Here is an 18,351-nt window from a genome sequence, read left to right as displayed (position 1 = left end):
AGGTCTCTGGTTACCAGTCCAGTCACTATGCCACCACCTCTCCCAAGACAATTAAATGATAACCCCAGGATGTTAATGATGAGGAAATTTAGAAATAATATTGCCATTGGATATCAAGGGAGATGCTCTCTTTTTGAGATGGTCATTGCCTGGGACCTGTGACGTGCTGTTACTTATCAACCCAAGCCTGAATGTTACCCAGGTATATCTGCACATAATACACTGACTGTTTCAGTATCCGAGAAGTTGTGAATAGTACTGAATGCTGCTCAATCATCAGCAAACATCCTCACTTCTGACCTTACACTGGAGTGAAAGTCATTGATGAAGCAGTTGAAAATGATATTAACCTGAAGAACTCCTACAGCACCATGCTGGGCTTGAGCTGGATGATTGGCCTCCAACAACCACAACCATCTTCCTAGTCAATTCAGTGGCGTTTGCCCCGATTCCCATTGTTGCACTTGGTTTGAAGTCACCCAGTCAAATGCTGCAAGAGGGATAAGCTTTGATAGCTATTTAGCCTTTTTCCATCCATGCCTATAGGACTAAGCCAACTGCTTAATACTTAATTACTGCCTTCAGCAACTTGATTTATTTCCTTAATACAAAATATCAGTACATGAATACATTAAAAAATATACAAGAAAGGAGGGAGTGTTGAAAGTGTGTGGGGAAAGGAAAGAAATAATTGAGGGCTTTGAAAGCAAAACAAAAATGTTTTCTTTTGATCAGTTTGAACAGGTGAACACTGCTGCTAAACTGAGTTATGTGAATATGAATGAATAAATGGAAAATTGAAGTTGCAGGATGCAAAAACAGAAATCATCTAGATAATGCACTGTAAAATCTGGTCTAGAAGTTGGATCTTTGTGAATGAATTCATGCCTTACAAATGTGACATATGCAACTGAATACAATTTATACACTTTTGAAAATAAATTACCAAATCCACCTGAGCCAAAGGACTCCAAAGAAATAGCCCCATTCGCTACTTGAAGCCCAGACATCTCATACTTGTTCCACATCATAACTAATTAAATTCATATGCATTTCAAAAGGTAAAGAGTCATTTCCACTCCACACATCAGTGAAGCAATTCCAAAAGAATTCCCTAGAGCACAGCAGATGAGGTTCCTCTGGCAAAAAAGGTCACGTTTTTCTCTTGTATCTTGTACTGGAAGATTTTGGTGACATTCTTCTCAGACTTGACAGGTGAAGGAGAACGGCAGGTCATCTTCAGCTGCATGCATGATGGAGATTAAAATAACCTTTTTAAAGCATTGGCAGTAACAATTCAAGAAGCACGTGCTTACGTTCATAGCTTAAGGTGCAAAACTGCCAGTATTCAAGGGCCCTTATATACTACACAACAGTTTTGGTGAAAAGTAATTAACCAGTCATAGGCTGCTTTAAGCCTTCAGGTACTTGGATTGTTACAGCAACTTGATTTATTCCCTTAATACAAAATATCAGTACATGAGTACATTAAAAAATATACAAGATGATTGCTCAGAAAGATGGGAGGGTTGAAAGTGTGAGGGAAAGGAAAGAAAGAATAATTTCTATCATATTGATAGAATTCTATCAATTCTAAACTTACAGCTCAACCCAGAGTAAGGATCTGTATTAACGCTGAGGGAAGTGCCAAGAGAGCTGTGGAGACACCCACCAGTTGGGTCTGACAGTACATATCCAGTGTCATGCTTTGTTTACAAATTGCTCAAAAGATATTTATGGATCTCCTAGATTTTTATGACAACTATATCGAGACATTAATTATGGAATATCCCAATCTTTCCTAAATGATTGGAGAAAGGTCCTCATTTTTAGATACTTGCTTCGCTAAACTCTTTTCTAGCTATATAAATACGGTTCTGCCTTACTGACAGGAACTGCAGCTACAGGTCTCAGCTGAAGTATAAGGACTAGATGAACAATGCTATAGATAACAATAGCCATCAGGTACTCTTCCCCGAATAGCCATCTGCCAACTCAGCACAGATCAGGGAAGATCTTTATTTATTTATTTAAATAGTCATTCATGGAATGTGGGCGTCACTAGCTAGGTCAGCATTTATTGCCCATCCCTAATTTCCCTCAAGGTGGTGGTGGTGAGCTGCCTTCTTGAACTGCTGCAGTCCATGTGGTGTAGGTACACCTACAGTGCTGTTAGGGAGGGAGTTCCAGGTGTTTGACCCAGCAACGGTGAAGGAATGGAGATACGTTTCCAAGTCAGGATGGTGAGTGGCTTGGAGGGAACTTCCAGGTGGTGGTGTTCCCATGTGTCTGCTGCCCTTGTCCTTCTAAATGGTAGCAGTTGTGGCTTTGGAAGGTGCTAAGGTGCCTTGGTGAGTTCTTGCAGTGCATCTTGTAGATGGTACACACTTCTGCCACTGTGCGTCAGTGGTTGAGGGAGTGAATGTTTGTGGAAGGGGTGCCAATCACGCAGGCTGCTTTGTCTTGGATGGTGTCAAGCTTCTTGAGTGCTGTTGGAGCTGTATTCGTCCAGGCAAGTGGAGCATATTCCGTCACACTCCTGACTTGTGCCTTGTAGATGGTAGACAGGCTTCGGGGAGTCAGGTGTTGAGTTACTCACCATAGGATTCCTAGCCTCTGATCTGCCCTTATATGACTGGTCTAGTTCAGTTTCTGGTCAATAGTAATCCCCAGGATGTTGATAGCCTGTATAGCTCAGGGCCTCACCATCACTGCATTTAACCAGTGAGCCTTCAGAAGGAATCAGGCCTTATGAACCTGCATGCAATTTATGAAGTAGCTCAATTTAATCACAAAATAATTACAGCAGGATTTGATACTACTGGTATGTGAAATGTGAGTATAGCTTATAATAGCCTTTCAAAACATTATCATTACCAAAGCCAATCTTTTAAGCATCATTGCAAATAGTCATACCTGACCATGGATATCCTTGCAGTAGCCTGTAGTCAATCCTTCTACCTGTAGTATCAGGTGGCACTGGCGACTCAATGATTTGGCCACAAAATTATTTTCTTCATCTTCTAAATCCTCTGTGTTATGCATCAACGTCACTATATTTCCCTGAAATACAAATGTTTTTCCAAAATATATATTTTGAGCGAGTATATCAGTTGAGGCTTTAAAATACAACAACTTGCAATTATAGAGCACTGTTAAAGTATTAAAACCTCCCAAGCACTTCTCACTGGCACGTAATCTGGTGAATCTGCACTCTGACCACTCCAAAGTCAATATATCCTTCTTGAGGTGCGGTATGCAAAACTGAACGCTGCACTCCAAATGAGGTCCAACTAAGACCCAACGCAACTGCAGCATAACTTCAATCCTTGTGCTTGTCAGCGCACTTGAGAAATATAATTTAAATAATATACAAAATATTTAGCTCCATCAAGTGATTTATTAAGAATTTTTGAAGGTTGAAGTGCTTGCTATGATCAGATTTGTCTATCAACTTGGTCTATTAATTTTAATATAGTATTGCTTTTAGTTCCATTGTGACTTTTTGTCACTTGATGCAAAAGTGCAATATATTATTGACCATAAAATAGTAGAGTCAAAACATTTGAGATAAATTACTTACTTTTTCTTCCATTAGATTGATTTTTTTAAATCAGGTTTACAAACTTTTCAGCATGGAACATCACCGCAAATAATGACTTATATCTATATCCCATTTTTCAAACTCTGGTCAAAGCATTGCCATGGGGAATGTAAAAACTTCAGTGACAGCCATTCCCTGGTTCATTCCCCATGGCAATGCCATGACCATTCGGAGGCAACCTGCCTGGTTTGAATTTAACAAAAGCTTGGCAGTTAACTATTCCCTGGTACATTCTTCATGGCAACACCTCTACCAATAGTATCCACTCGCCAACCGATCAGCACCCTCTTCTCCTGCAGAAATTGTTGTTCCCTTTGAGATTTGGTATTCTTATAAATCTGTCCTGATGAATGCAAGACGAAACGCTTCGACAGCATGTCTCTTTTTTCAGCAATACTCAAGTTCTGTACTACCAAGCAACTACCCAATGTGTGTTGTTCTCTAAACACATACTAACATACAACAGCATAAAGAATGTGCAAGCAAATCATCAATACCAGAAAAATATAAACATCTGACCACTGAAATTCCCCTAAAGCAGTCCAGAGATCCCGCTTTGAAAAGAAGTATTGCTACAATTTTCTGAAAATTGGAAGCATTGGCTTTGGCACCAATGTTTAAGATCAGGAAGGTTAAGACAATGCAGAGTTCTTGGGATAAAAGCAAAAAATTGCTGCAAATCCAAAACAAAAACAAAAATACCTGGAAAAACTCAGCAGGTCTGGCAGCATCTGTGGAGAGGAGCACAGTTAACGTTTCGAGTCCGAATGACCCTTCAACAGAACTAAGTAATATTAGAAAAGAGGTGAAATATAAGTTGGTTTAAGGCGGGGGGGGGGAAGGAGACAAGAAGAGCTGGATAGAGGGCCAGTGATAGGTGGAGATAACCAAAAGATGCCACAGACAAAAGGACAAAGAGGTGTTGAAGGTGGGGATATTATCTAAAGGAATGTGTTAATTAAGGGTAGAAAGCAGGACGAGCAAGGTACAGATAGCCCTAGTGGGGGTGGGGTGGGGGGAATGGATCGAAATAGACTAAAAGGTAGAGATAAAACAATGGATGGAAATACACTTAAAAATAATGGAAGTAGGTGGGAAAAGAAAATATATAAATTATTGGAAAAAACAAAAAGGAGGGGGGAAATCGGAAAGGAGGTGGGGATGGAGGAGAGAGTTCATGATCTAAAATTGTTGCATTCAATATTCAGTCCGGAAGGCTGTAAAGTGCCTAGTCAGAAGATGAGGTGCTGTTCCTCCAGTTTGCGTTGAGCTTCACTGGAACAATGCAGCAAGCCAAGGACGGACATGTGGGCATGAGGGCAGGGTTTTTGTTTCGGAGTTCTTGGGATGTCACCCAGATCCCAAGAACAAATATATACAATTAAGGCCAATGGAACTGCAGGAGCAACACTTCTTTAACTAATTCACTACATTTCAAAAATCCAATGGGACCTCTATAAGAAACAATTTGTGCAGGAGGAGACAAGTAAAAAACTGAATTCATTCAGAAACAAATTTTTTTAAACAAATTAACAAGCTTGATCTTTAATTGGAAACTGATCTCATTAAAGCCAGTAAACAATTTACCTTAAGGGGGGTACAGTCCTAATTGGACAAGTCATTTTTCTCTTCATGAGGCTGAGGGGTGATCTAATGGAGATCCTTCAAATTGCAAAAAGTTTTGATGGACAAAGAGCATGTTTTCACTTGTGGGGAAGAGAGACATGAGAGGCTGTCAATACAAGGTAGTCACTAAGAAATTGAATAAGGAATTCAGAAGAAACTTTCGAAAGTGGTTAGATGTGGAACTTGCTATTACAGGAAGTGGTTGAGGGACATAATATAGAAACGTTTAAAGGGAGGCTAGATAAGCAGAAGGGAGAAGGAAAGAGAGGGTTATGCTGAAAGAGTTAGACGAGGAAGGATGGGAGAGGGCTTGAGTGGAGCATAAATGCCGATATAGACTGGCTGTGTCAAATGGCTTGTTTCTGTGCTGTATGGTCTATTGTATTTAATTCTATATATTTGGTATTGGTAATGGGCTAGCAACTCAGAGACCTTTTTAAGTTAAAATCTCACCATGTCAAGTTGTGAAAATAAATTCAACAAATTTGTGGTTGTGTGGGATGACACGATGAATTAACAGGCTGACTAACATCCTTCAGGAGACTTGGTGGGTTGGGGCGGGGTGGGGGGAAACTTACCATAAACTTTGAGCATATTGTAGCTCTGCAGTAATGAATGAAATTCATGATGTTTACAGGGGTCACTCCCAGGCTGAGCAGGACACTGAGGTCATCTATAATCAGTACAGGAAACTTCCAAGTGGTTTCACTGGTCTCCAATAGCGATTTACAAACAAAATCATAGAGGCACTGGAGGCTTGCATTGGGAGAGCTGGAAGACAAAACATTCACTAAAGAAATGCTGTCATGGCAATCTGAAACTTCATCCTGCAATCAATAGTTTTGTTAAATATTTGACCAACCAATAGGTTTTTAGACATTTGGTCAATATTTATCCCTTGACCAACATCAGAAACAGATTATCTGGTAATCACATTGCTGTTTCTGGGACCTTTGTGCAAATTAGCCTCCACTCTTCCTACATTAGAAAGTGATCATATTTCAAAAGTACCCAATTGGCTGTAAAGCATTTTGGAACATCCTGAGGTTGTGAAAGGTTTTACCTAAATGCAAGTTTTATTTAAATTCCATGAAAAATAGCAAAACAGATTATGAAAAAAAAACAAATGTGCTTTACTGACTTTCAAACCATCGTGGCACAGTAGATACATTTTAGCCATTGTGTCAATCTCCAACCTCTCATGTCTATAGCCTCTTTTCAAGGGCATCCACTACGTAGTCAGCAGGGCAAGGCTATGGCACAGACTTTAACATTGACCCCTGCTCTCCAGAGTCATGTTTCAATTACCAGATAACAGTATTCACTCAGCTGCTAAAATCAAGGTCAATAATGCTGTCACAGATTAAAGGACAGGCATTCAGTTGCAAGTTCTATCTACCATGGAGCTGTGAACACGGAGGGGGAGGGGGAAAAAAAAAGGAGTGCAGGGTTGGCAGGGGAGAGAGAAGTAAAACCATAAACTGGCTTCACTGTTCCTCCAATTCTCACTTATCCTTTATGCCCTGGGGTGCGGATCCACAGTTACCAGACATCCTTGGGTAGCTCACTCATGGTCAATGTGCACACGAGCCTTGAAGAGGGGTCTCCACAGCACAGCTCAATCCCAAACTCACCTGTCATCCATAGAGTTTTGCATTGTAGAAGTTGAGCTATGAGGATGGTGGATTTCCACCTCACCATCCCAACCCCATTTCCGTAACTGAGAACTACTGAGGTTCTCACTTGAACTTACTTATCCTTCATCACCACAGTAGCATCGCCCATTCTTACTAATTCAGCGATTTTTCAAGCACCCACTACTGGAATAAAGCCAAGGCATTTACGCTAAATGATCAGAGACTATTACCTACATGTTTAAGTGGGAATCACATTGGTGCCTGCCCTCTGACCCTAGAAAGTCACCCAGCTCTATCAAACTTCCGATAAGCAAAAAGTGCTGGATTTCCATATCCTGGGAACGAATAAATTAATTGATCTCTGGAGTATTATTTTGACTGCTGGAAATTGAAGCCAGTGATTAGACAGTTTCTTTCAAGTATCTGCACAAGAGCATACAAGTCCATTGAAACATGTTCCTCAACTATCTTCACCCTGCATCCTTACCTTAGCTGTGGTCTGAATATTATTTGCAATACTTTTGCCTCCTCTACTCACCAACCAGATTGCAAGTAAAGAAGAAGTTGTTCCCATCTCAATATATCTTTTGAATTTACTAAATACAAATTTCGATATGCTCAGGTTACAATAACATAATGGTCATGTCACTGATGTAGTAATCCCGAGGTCCAAATTAATAATTGAGATTGAGTGTTTAAACCCCACTATAGCAGTATGAAAATTTAAATTCAGTTAAAAAGGTGATACATGGAGCTAATATCTACAGGCAATTACAATTGTCATTTCATCTCAACAGTTCTCAGGTTACTAGAAATAGTTGGATTTACTAAAGACAGTGGCCTTACTAAAGCGGCATACTGGCAGATAGACATCACAAATTACTTCAGGGACTTTGGGCACATGAGTTGAGAGATTTTTTTTCCCTTCTCAGGATATGGGTACTGCTATCAAGATTGATATTTACTGCTTCTCTAGGTGGTAGTATGGTTTTAATGCAACTAAATAATATGCAAGGTCCAATTCAGAGAGCAGTTAAAAGTCAACCAAGTTGGCAAAAGATTGAAGTTAATTTAGACCAGACTGCATGTAATGAAGGTGTCTGCTCAAAAAAAAAAGGAAATTTCAAGCTAGATTTTTTATTTCAGATGCTGTTACCTCCATTATGCATTCTGTTCTTGAACCTGAGAAATATTACAAAGGGAAGCAAAAAGAACTGGAATTAATTTACAACTCCAGTTTCTACAAATCCCTGAAATAGAATCACCATCTACAACACTGCACGTCTCAATTTATAACATTACTCGGGTACCTTACATTAGAAATTGCAAAGGCGACAGTGTTTGTGGTGTACTGTCCTGCCTGTCACTAAGTATGAGGTCAAGAGAAGACCGGAGTCCTTCCAGAAACACCAGCTGTCCTTTTTCTCTGGCTGCAGCTAGATGAACTCCCTGTAACACAAGGTATTATATTACAAAAATCTGAAAAAGTTGACTTTGGTTACATTTCAGCTACAGTACCTTGAGTCCACACTACAGTAACTTATTTGGATAGCACCTCTGCAATAAAATGTCCCAAGGTGCTTCGCAGGAACATTATAAAACAAAATATGACACCGAGCCGCACAAGGAGATAGTAGGTGCAATGACCAAAAGCTTGGCCAGACAGGTGAGCTTAAGGAGTGTTTTCAAGTGGGGTGGAAAGGATTATGGAGGGAACTACCAACCTAAGGGCCTAGGAACCTGAAGGTGCAACCGCTAACAGTGGAATGATTAAAACGGGGATGCTCAAGAAGCCAGAATTAGATGAGCGCAGATATCTTGCAGGGTTGTGGGTCTTCAGGAGATTACAGAGATGGGAAGGGGCAAGACCTGGAGGGATTCAAAAAAGCATGAGAATTTTAGAATCAAGACATTGCTTGATCGAGAGCCAATGCAAGTCATTGAATGCAGTTGTGACAAGAGGGCAGGGCTAGGTGCAAGTCAAAAAGACAGGTAAGCAGAGTTTTGGATAATCTCTAGTTCATGGAGGATAGGATGTGGGAGGCCAGCCAGGAGTGTGTTGGAATAATCAAGTCTAGAGGTAATACAGACATTAATGAGGATTTCAGTAGTAGTTGAGCTGAGATGAGGCAAAGTTACAGAGGTAAAAATAGGCACTTTTTGTGATGGTGGAAATACGTGGTCAGAAGCTCATCTCAGGATCAAATGTGACACCAAGGTTATGAACAGACTAGTTCGGTCTCAGGCTATTCCCAGGGAGAGAGAATAGAGTTTCACCTGGGGACTGAAAACAGTGGCTTCAGTCTTTCCAATATTGAATTGGAGGAAATTTCTGCTCATCCAGTAGTGGATGTCAGAGAAGCAGTCTGATAATTTAACAATAGTGGAGAAGTCAAGAGAAATGGTGGTGAGGTAGACCAGTATACATGTGAAAACTAATGCTGTGCTATCAGATGATGTCATCAAAGCACAGAATGTAGATTAAGAAATAGGAGAGAGCCAAGGATAGATCTTTGGGGTGCACCAGCGGCAATGGTGTGGGAGCAGAAAGAGAAGCCATTACAAGTTATAGTCTTCACACGATGAACTGGATGTCAGTGGAGAGGCATTGAAGGAGGATGGTGTGGTCAATTATGTCAAAGTCTGCACCAGTCAAGGAGGGTGAAGAGTGATAGTACCCTGTGTGATTGTGACAAAGGGATATTGACTATCCAGCACTTCCATGGTCGTCTTCAGTTTCTTGTTCTAACAATAAGCGCGAGGAGCTCATGGATTTTGTCACTAAGATCGACCATCTGATCAGCTGCCTCTGCCGTGTGCCTCCCGTGTGCCAACATTTGTGACTTTTAGAAAAGCTGTTTCAGTACTGTGTCAGGGATGGAAACATGATTAGAGGTATTCAAACACAGAATTCTAGAAAAGATGGGCCAGACTTGGGAGGCGAAACACGTTCAAGGTCTTTGGAGACGAAGGGGAAGCTGGAGACGGGACAGTAAGTTGCAAGGACAATAGGGTCAAGGATGATTTTTTTCTGGGTGTTTGGTGATGGTGGCAGACTTTAAAGGAGAGAGGGACAACACCCGAAGAAAGACAGCCATTCACATTGGCTAACATGGATACCAGGAGGGGGTTGGGTACTCAGCAGCTCTGAACAAGAGTGATACGGACTCGAAACGTTAACTCTGTCTTTCTCTCCACAGATGCTGTTAGACCTGCTGAGTTTTTCCAGCATTTTCTGTTTTTGTTTCAGGTTTCCAGCATCCACAGTATTTTGCTTTTACAGAACCAGAAAATATATATGGCCACAAATTTAAAAACCATACACTTCCACCCAAACAGGATCAAAATAACCTTGAATGTACAACACACAAATGAAAGCCATATTCCATACTTACTAGCTTTTGGGCAACGAGGCTGTAATGATTAAAAGACTGGACCAAACCAAGAAAGCAAACTTTGCAACCTCCTGCAAAACACAAACATTGGGCTAAGTATTTCTTAACAAGCTGTATAATTTAAACTGGGTTTCTACTTTCTATTCCCAAAGCCCATTCTCAGGATATGTTCAATCCCAAAATCATCTGCAGCTTTAAGCTTGGTTCCATTAATTCTACAGAAATCTAGTGATAAGTTAAAAAACACACCCTGAAGGAAATTCCACACTGCACCAAAGTCAGAATTCCAATTAGTCATACCTAATATATATAGGCCATACAAAATACTCACACATTTCTGTTTTTATAATTGAAGGAACCAACAAGTAGAGATGGAGAAATATAGGGTTCTTTTAAAACAAAAGAAAAAATTAGGACTGGCCTGTCCCAGGATTTTCTTCTCTAACGTTGTCAAATAAATATCAGGAGACCCAACAGAAGTCTTTAAACAATGAAGAGATTTGACAGCATTAATAGGGAGAAACTTGTGGTTGAATCCAGAACAAGGGACCACTAACAGATCAAATAAAGATGGAGTGGTTGAAACAGTTAGCATCGACACATTTCAGGGGAGGGTTGATGTGTACAAGACGAAGGGGGGACATTAGAATGTGCAGGTGCAGAGTATAAACAATGAGATAGGCCAATCAGGATCTACAACACAGACTGGTCTATGCAATACTTGCTTGTCAAATGGGCTCAGATTGCAAGAACTTGTCAGGAATGCAAACAGTGGAAAAGTTTCCAGTAAGTTTCTTTGGGTAGTGAGCAGCTGTGGAAAACAGTGGATCTTTTTGAATGTACTACCTAATTTGTGGATGACGGGACCAGAACCAACTATAGCAGCTGCCCAGGGTAAAGTCAGCTACGGAAGATCATACCTAGTAATATCCTGGAGAAATTATGTAAAGGAAAAGCATGAATGAAAAAGAGGTCATTCACCCAATCAAAATCTATCCTTCCATGGTTAACCTACTCTTATCAGGGACCCTCACCTAGTTTATTGAAGGAAAAGTTCAGTTAGATACTCCCTACAAGTTCCCATTGTCCAAAATCTCTCCTTGTAACTAGCTCAACCATGTTGGAAAAAGTTACTTGACTGCAGTTGAAGCCATTCCAATCCATCAGACTATTAACTGCAATGCATCAGGCCATGAAGAAAGTGAATTTCTCTCTTACCCCAGCTCTAATGTTATTGTCACTAAGTCCACCCAATTATATTCTGAGCTTGGATCTGTGCCAGAAACTGGAGAGGTACACCCAAAATAATCTAGCAAAGTCCCATAATATCTAGAATCAAATCCCTACAACATCTCCAAGACTGGCCAGGTACTTCCTACAAACGGTCAAAATGTTATGTGCAGTATTTTTTCTATTTCCTCATTTTATACAAAAATACAGACAACAGTGATCAAATCATTTAAATATCCCAGAATCAGTGTTTTAAAAAAAAACAACAGAGTCTTATGCTAGAACTGCAGCGGAATGGGTCACTTACCAAGTAACAATAGAGGCAGCTCAATTTTAAATGAAATCATTTTCACTGCACTGAATACCAATGTATTGCAATAGTGAACATGGGTTACAATTTCCCTTCAGGGGCAAGACAGACATTTAACTGTTCCATTTACTACCCAGGTTATCGTAGGACCTTGTGCTGTCTGCATATCAGAGTTTCACTATTCGCTTTACTCATATCATCAGAGCCTTTTATACATACAACCTTGGGAAAATATCCACAGAAAGAAACAGCACCATAGGAAATGATCCTTCACTTTGCCACATGATCCTCCACCTCCCCCAACCCATGAACCACGATAACATCACTGCAGTATAGTTCTTTGCATCTGCTGCCACACCCCACCATCACTTTCAGTATATGCTTCCTTCGCTTTGGTGCCACGCCCTTCCCATCACTGATATCTCCATTATGGTATGGTTCCTTCGCTTTGGCTCCTCACAATGGCAGTTCTCTTTGCTTTCGTACAGCTCAACATTGGGTAAATTCAAGTCACTTCCCAATTCCCTTTTCTTATCTCATACATTCGCCTTTCCAAACACCCATCAAATTCCCTTTTAAACTATATTTTCGTGTCTACCCATTGGGTAAAGAATCCCATATCCTAATAACCCACGGAGGAGGAAAAAACTTTTCAGAAAATATAACTCTCCATTCTTTGGCACAGACACAAAGAAGGCTTTGGATAAGCTTGGTGACAACAACATAAGGGTGGGAGTAAAAGAAATATCCTTCACAGGGTAATGTATTGCAAATAATGGACTGTTAGATTGGAGTGGCCTCATCGACCGTCAAGTAATTTTTTCCAACATGGTTCCAACACTCTGTAGTCGGATTATAACAATGGGAAGCTTTACACTGTAGTTAAGTGGTCATGGGAGATCGAAAGGGTACAGAAAAATTTATTCCATATAGTGTGTCTGACAATCAAACTCTCCAAAAAAAAACCTCATCAGCAAGATGAGGTTGTACAGGTTTAACTGCATTACACACAGCATGGGTAATTATTGCATTCGAACTGTCGAGAACTGTCAGCGTGACATTGGCTGTCTTAATTTCTCTGCTCCCCTCACTCACACTAACCTGCCTCCCTTCGAACTTGCTACACTCCGTTCTCTCGGGTCTAACACTGACATTGTTATCAAACCTGCCGACAAATGTGACGTTGTTGTCTGGCGTACCAATCTCTACCTCTCAAATGCTTCTTCCTACCTTCCCCTGGACCATGACCCCACCATCAAACATCAAGCCATTGTTTCCAGGACTAACTTTATCTCCTCTGCAGATTTCACTCCACAGCTCCCCACTTTTGGTCCCCCAACCCTGAACAGCCCGCTTCTATTTCCTTCCCAAAATCCATAAACAAGACGGCCCTGGTAGATCCATTGTTTCAAAGAACAAAGAAAGAACAAAGAAAAGTACAGCACAGGAACAGGCCCTTCAGCCCTCCAAGCCTGCGCCGATCATATTGCCTGTCAACTAAAACATTTTGCACTTCCGGGGTCCGTATCCCTCTATTCCCATCCTATTCATGTATTTGTCAAGCTGCCTCTTAAACACCACTATCGCACCTGCTTCCAACACCTCCTCTGGCAGCGAATTCCAGACACTCACTACACTCTGCGTAAAAAACTTGCCCCACACATCACCTTTATATTTTTCTCCTCTCACCTTAAATCTATGTCCCCTAGTAATTGACTCTTCCACCCTGGGAAAAAGCTTCTATCTACTCTGTCCCTGCCACTCATAATTTTGTAAACTTCTATCCAGTCGCCCCTCAATCTCCGTCGCTCTATTGAGAACAATCCGAGTTTCTCCAACCTCTCCTCATAGTTAATAACCTCCAGACTAGGCAGCATCCTGGTAAACCTCCTCTGCACCCTCTCCAATGCCTCCATATCCTTCTGGTAATGTGGTGACCAGAACTGCACGCAATATTCCAAGTTTGGCCTAACCAAGGTTCTATACAGCTGCAGCATGACTTCCCAGCTTTTATACTTAATACCCCTGCCAATGAAGGCAAGCATGCCATATGCCTTCCTGACTACCTTATCCACCTGCATTGCCACTTTCAGTGACATGTGGACCTGTACACCCAGATCCCTCTGCCCGTCGACGCACTTAAGGGTTCTGCCATTTATTGTGTATTTCCTGTCTGTAGTAGACCTTCCAAAATGCATTACCTCGCATTTGTCCGGATTAAACTCCATCTGCCATTTCTCCGCCCAAGTCTCCAACCGATCTATATCCCGTTGTATCCTTTGACAATCCTCTTCACTATCTGCAACTCCTCCAACCTTGGTGTCGTCTGCAAACTTACTAATTAGCCCAGTTACATTTTCCTCCAAATTATTTATGTATACCACAAACAGCAAAGGTCCCAGCACTGATCCCTGCGGAACTCCACTAGTCACAGCTCTCCATTCAGAAAAGCACCCTTCCACTGCTACCCTCTGACTTCTATGACCAAGCCAATTCTGTACCCATCCTGCCAGCTCACCTCTGATCCCGTGCGATTTTACCTTCTGTACCAGTCTGCCATGAGGGACCTTGTCAAAGGCCTTACTGAAATCCATGTAGATAACATCCACTGCCCTTCCATTGTCGATCATCTTTGTCACTTGCTCGAAAAACTCAAGTTAGTGAGACACGACCTCCCCTTCACAAAACCATGCTGCCTCTCACTAATACGCCCATTTGCTTCCAAATGGTAGTAAATCCTGTCACGAAGAATCTTCTCCAATAATTTCCCTACCACTGACGTAAGGCTCACCGGCCTGTAATTTCCTGGATTATCCCTGCTACCCTTCTTAAACAATGGAACAACATTGGCCATTCTCCAGTCCTCTGGGACCTCACCCGTAGCCAGTGAGAATACAAAGATTTCTGTCAAGACCCCAGCAATCTCCTCCCTTGCGTCCCTCAGTACTCTGGGGTAGATCCCATCTAGCCCTGGGGACTTATCCACCTTAATATTCTTCAAGATGCCTAACACCTCCTCTTTTTTGATCTCAACATGATCCAGGCTATCTATACACTCTTCCCTAGACAAATCGACTGCTAAGTCCTTCTCTTTGGTGAATACTGATGAGAAGTATTCATTCAGTATCTCTTCCATTTCTTCTGGCTCCACACACAGATTCCCACCTCTGTCCCTGAGTGGGCCCACCCTTTCCCTGGCTACCCTCTTGCCCTTTACATATGTATAAAAGGCCTTGGGATTTTCCTTAATCCTGGTTGCCAGTGACTTTTCATGACCCCTTTTAGCCCTCCTGACTCCTTGCTTAAGTTTCTCCCTACTTTCTTTGTATTCTCCACGGGGTTCAACTGTTCCCAGCCTTCTAGCCCTTACGAATGCTCCCCTTTTCTTTTTGACTAATCTCACAATATCCTTCGTTATCCAAGGTTCCTGAAGCTTGCCATGCTTATCCTTCATCCTAGCAGGAACATGCCGGTCCTGAATTCTTATCAACTGACGTTTGAAAGCCCTCCACATGTCAGTTGTTGATTTGCCCTCAAACATTCGCCTCCAGTCTGGATTCCTCAGTTCCTGCCTAATATTGTTATAATTAGCCTTCCCCAAATTAAGCACCTTAACCCGAGGACTCCTGTTTTCCTTATCCACCAATACCTTGAAACTTACTGAATTATGGTCACTTTCCCAAAATGCTCTCCTACCGAAACTTCGACCACCTAGCCGGGTTCATTCCCTAATACCAGGTCCAGTATTGCCCCTTCCCTAGTTGGACTATCTACATATTGTCTCAGGAAGCCCTCCTGGATGCACCTTACAAATTCTGCAGCATCCAAACCCCTAGCACTAAGTGATTCCCAGTCAATACAGGGAAAGTTAAAATCACCCACCACAACAACCCTATTGCTCTTACATCTTTCCAAAATCTGCCTACTTAACTGTTCCTCAATCTCCCGCTGGCAATTGGGGGGCCTATAGTAAACCCCCAACATTGTGACTGCACCCTTCCTATTCTGGAGCTCTACCCATATTGAGGACAAGCTTGCTCCTGCCCCACTGAACATTTTTTCTATTTTGACACTATTTTTCTCACCTTCATTTGTGATTCATCTAACGCCCCACATCATTTCAAGAGTTTCCTGGCCCCAACTACCACCACTCCATTATGAACGTCCAATCTCTCTACAACTTCATTCCTTCCACTGCTTCCGACATGTCTTCCTTTTTCCCTCAACCAAGGATATCTCCCCCCAACCAACTGTGGTTGACAGGTCCCTCAACCGTGTCCAACCCATTTCCCACAGTTCTGGTCTCACCCTTTCCCCTCCTTCGCCTCGATTGGGCTCCCCTTGTCCTCACTTTCCAGCCCACCAGCCGCCACATTCAAAGGATCATCTTCCACCATATCTGCCACCTCCAGTGTGATGCTACCACCAAACACATCTGCCCCTCCACAACACCCTGATTCATTCCCCTATCACTCCCAACACCTCGTCACCTTCACATGTCACCTTCACATTCAATTGCAAGTGTAACACCTGTCCTTTTATCTCCTCTCTTCTCACTGTCCAAGGTCCCAGCCACTCCTTCCAGGTGAAACAGTGCTTTACTCGTACTTCTTTCAATTTAGTCCACTGTATTCGCTGCTCACAATGTGGTCTTCTCTACACCAGGGAGACCAAACACAGACTAAGTGACTGCTTTGCAGAATATCTTCACTCAGTCCACAAGTATGACCCCGACCTTCTGGTTGCTTGCCATTTTAATTCACCGCCTTGCTCTCTCATTCACATTTCTGTCCTCAGCCTGCTACAATGTTCCAGTGATGCCCAACACGAGCTAGAGGAACAGCACCTCATCTTGTGATTGGGCACTTTCCAGCCTTTTGGATTCAACATTGAGTTCAACAACTTCAGGCCAGGGACTCTGTCCTCTGTTTTTTTTTTGTTTTGCTAAGTGCTTGTTTTCATGTTTTTGCTTTCAAAAAGAGCTGTCCTTTACTCTGCCACTAACACCTAGTCTGGACCAATGCTTTGTTTAATACAACCATTGCCGCTCCTTTTGCCTTTTGTTCCAGGATATCTTTGTTATTTAATCTCTCCTACCCTCTAAATCTATCCCTGACCTTCCTTTTTGTTCTACCTGACAGTCCCCCCCCACCACCCCCCCAACTTTCTCAACAGCATAAAGGCTATCATATTTTTACTTCTCTTCAGTTCCAAAGAGCCATAATGTTCTTGAAGTGTTAACTCTGTTTCTCTCTCCACAGATGCTGCCAGACCTGCTGAGTTTTTCCAGTGCTTCCTGTTCTTATTTATTATTGTAGTCAAGTGCTTTTGGGGAAATGACAGAGTTGGATAGCATAGTTAACCGAAGGAGAAAAGCTCAGAAATTGCTTCAATCCTGTCTTCAAAAAGGAGTCATTAGTCAACATTAAGGCTAATGCTAATTCAACTATGAGACTTATAATAAAACCAATTCCTTACCAGGGATAGAAAATGCCAAGACCATAGGCCAAAAGTTGATGCTTTAATGGGCAAAAAAAGGCACCCTGAGAAGCTTGGGAGTAAACAAGCAACCTGATAGCCTGAAGGTCAGTATTTCATTGACTTGGTGGTCATTGAGGATGTGAAAGAGCTGTGCAAGGTGACTGATACCAGGAGGATGAAACTCTCCTAACATGTAACGCTCAGATTGAGGTTTGTTTGTAATGTGTATGAAAGGACAATAAGCAACCTGATAGCCTGAAGGTCAGTATTTCATTGACTTGGTGGTCATTGAGGATGTGAAAGAGCTGTGCAAGGTGACTGATACCAGGAGGATGAAACTCTCCTAACATGTAACGCTCAGATTGAGATTTGTTTGTAATGTGTATGAAAGGACAATAATTTATTGAGATCACATATTTATACATAAATTGTGCAACAACCCAAGGTTGTCAAAGTTGCACCAGATTGTCAGAGTTGTGATACTCCATCGTTAGCTTTGCATCTTGCTGTCAACCTCAATCAAAATGCATTAAATGGTGTGAAGTTGCTATTTTGTATGGTTGATATGAACTAAACTTGCCACAATCTAGTCCATTTAAGTCTAATTATCCTTTTAACAACACAATAAGTGTTGATTACTTCCAGTTAATACCTCTGGCACTGAAAATAAACTATTTTAAGTACGTAGTCTCATTATCCCATATTTAATTGTTCCTGAAGAGCTTAAAAATGTAAAACTTTGACTACATCTTTCAATCAAATGTTTCTTTCCCTCCCTTTATTTCTTTTTCTGTACCCAATTTAACAGTGAATTTAGCCACTCTAATTTCCACTTCCTTCTCACTGTTGATTTCACAATCTTTCAATATGATTAAGATGATAACTGCCCTGATCACTCAGGTTCCTCATGCTCTATTACCCTCACTGCAATGTTATCAGTTCACACTTTCAACAACCTGCCATTCAAAGAAATAAAAAAACCTAAACGTCCCACAAACATCAATGCAATAGTGGCCAGATAATCTATTTTCCTGTTGTTGGTTGATGGATAAACATTGGGCAGGATAC

The 18,351-nt window shown here is 41.6% G+C and overlaps 1 protein-coding gene across 3 annotated transcripts in view; it reads right to left on the bottom strand.

Annotated features, from left to right (window-relative positions):
- Positions 1–576: 576 nt before the first annotated feature.
- The window catches only part of elp6 (elongator acetyltransferase complex subunit 6), a 42,136-nt gene continuing 24,361 nt past the window's right edge, over positions 577–18,351 (bottom strand). For 2 of the 3 annotated variants that reach the window (XM_078540916.1, XM_078540917.1), the window contains 5 exons: positions 10,263–10,333; positions 8,183–8,316; positions 5,809–6,001; positions 2,917–3,063; positions 577–1,243 (listed from right to left, as the gene is read on the bottom strand). In XM_078540916.1, coding sequence (XP_078397042.1) covers positions 1,115–1,243; positions 2,917–3,063; positions 5,809–6,001; positions 8,183–8,316; positions 10,263–10,333 — 674 coding nt within the window. In that variant the 3' untranslated portion in view covers positions 577–1,114. Of the gene's footprint in view, positions 1,272–2,916; positions 3,064–5,808; positions 6,002–8,182; positions 8,317–10,262; positions 10,334–18,351 lie in introns of all 3 variants that reach the window. The other variant, XM_078540918.1, reaches the window with a different exon arrangement.

This window comes from Cetorhinus maximus, chromosome 4, assembly GCF_964194155.1.
Source record: "Cetorhinus maximus chromosome 4, sCetMax3.hap1.1, whole genome shotgun sequence".
Lineage (NCBI taxonomy): Eukaryota > Metazoa > Chordata > Chondrichthyes > Lamniformes > Cetorhinidae > Cetorhinus > Cetorhinus maximus.
This window is presented reverse-complemented; position numbering and strand designations above follow the sequence as displayed.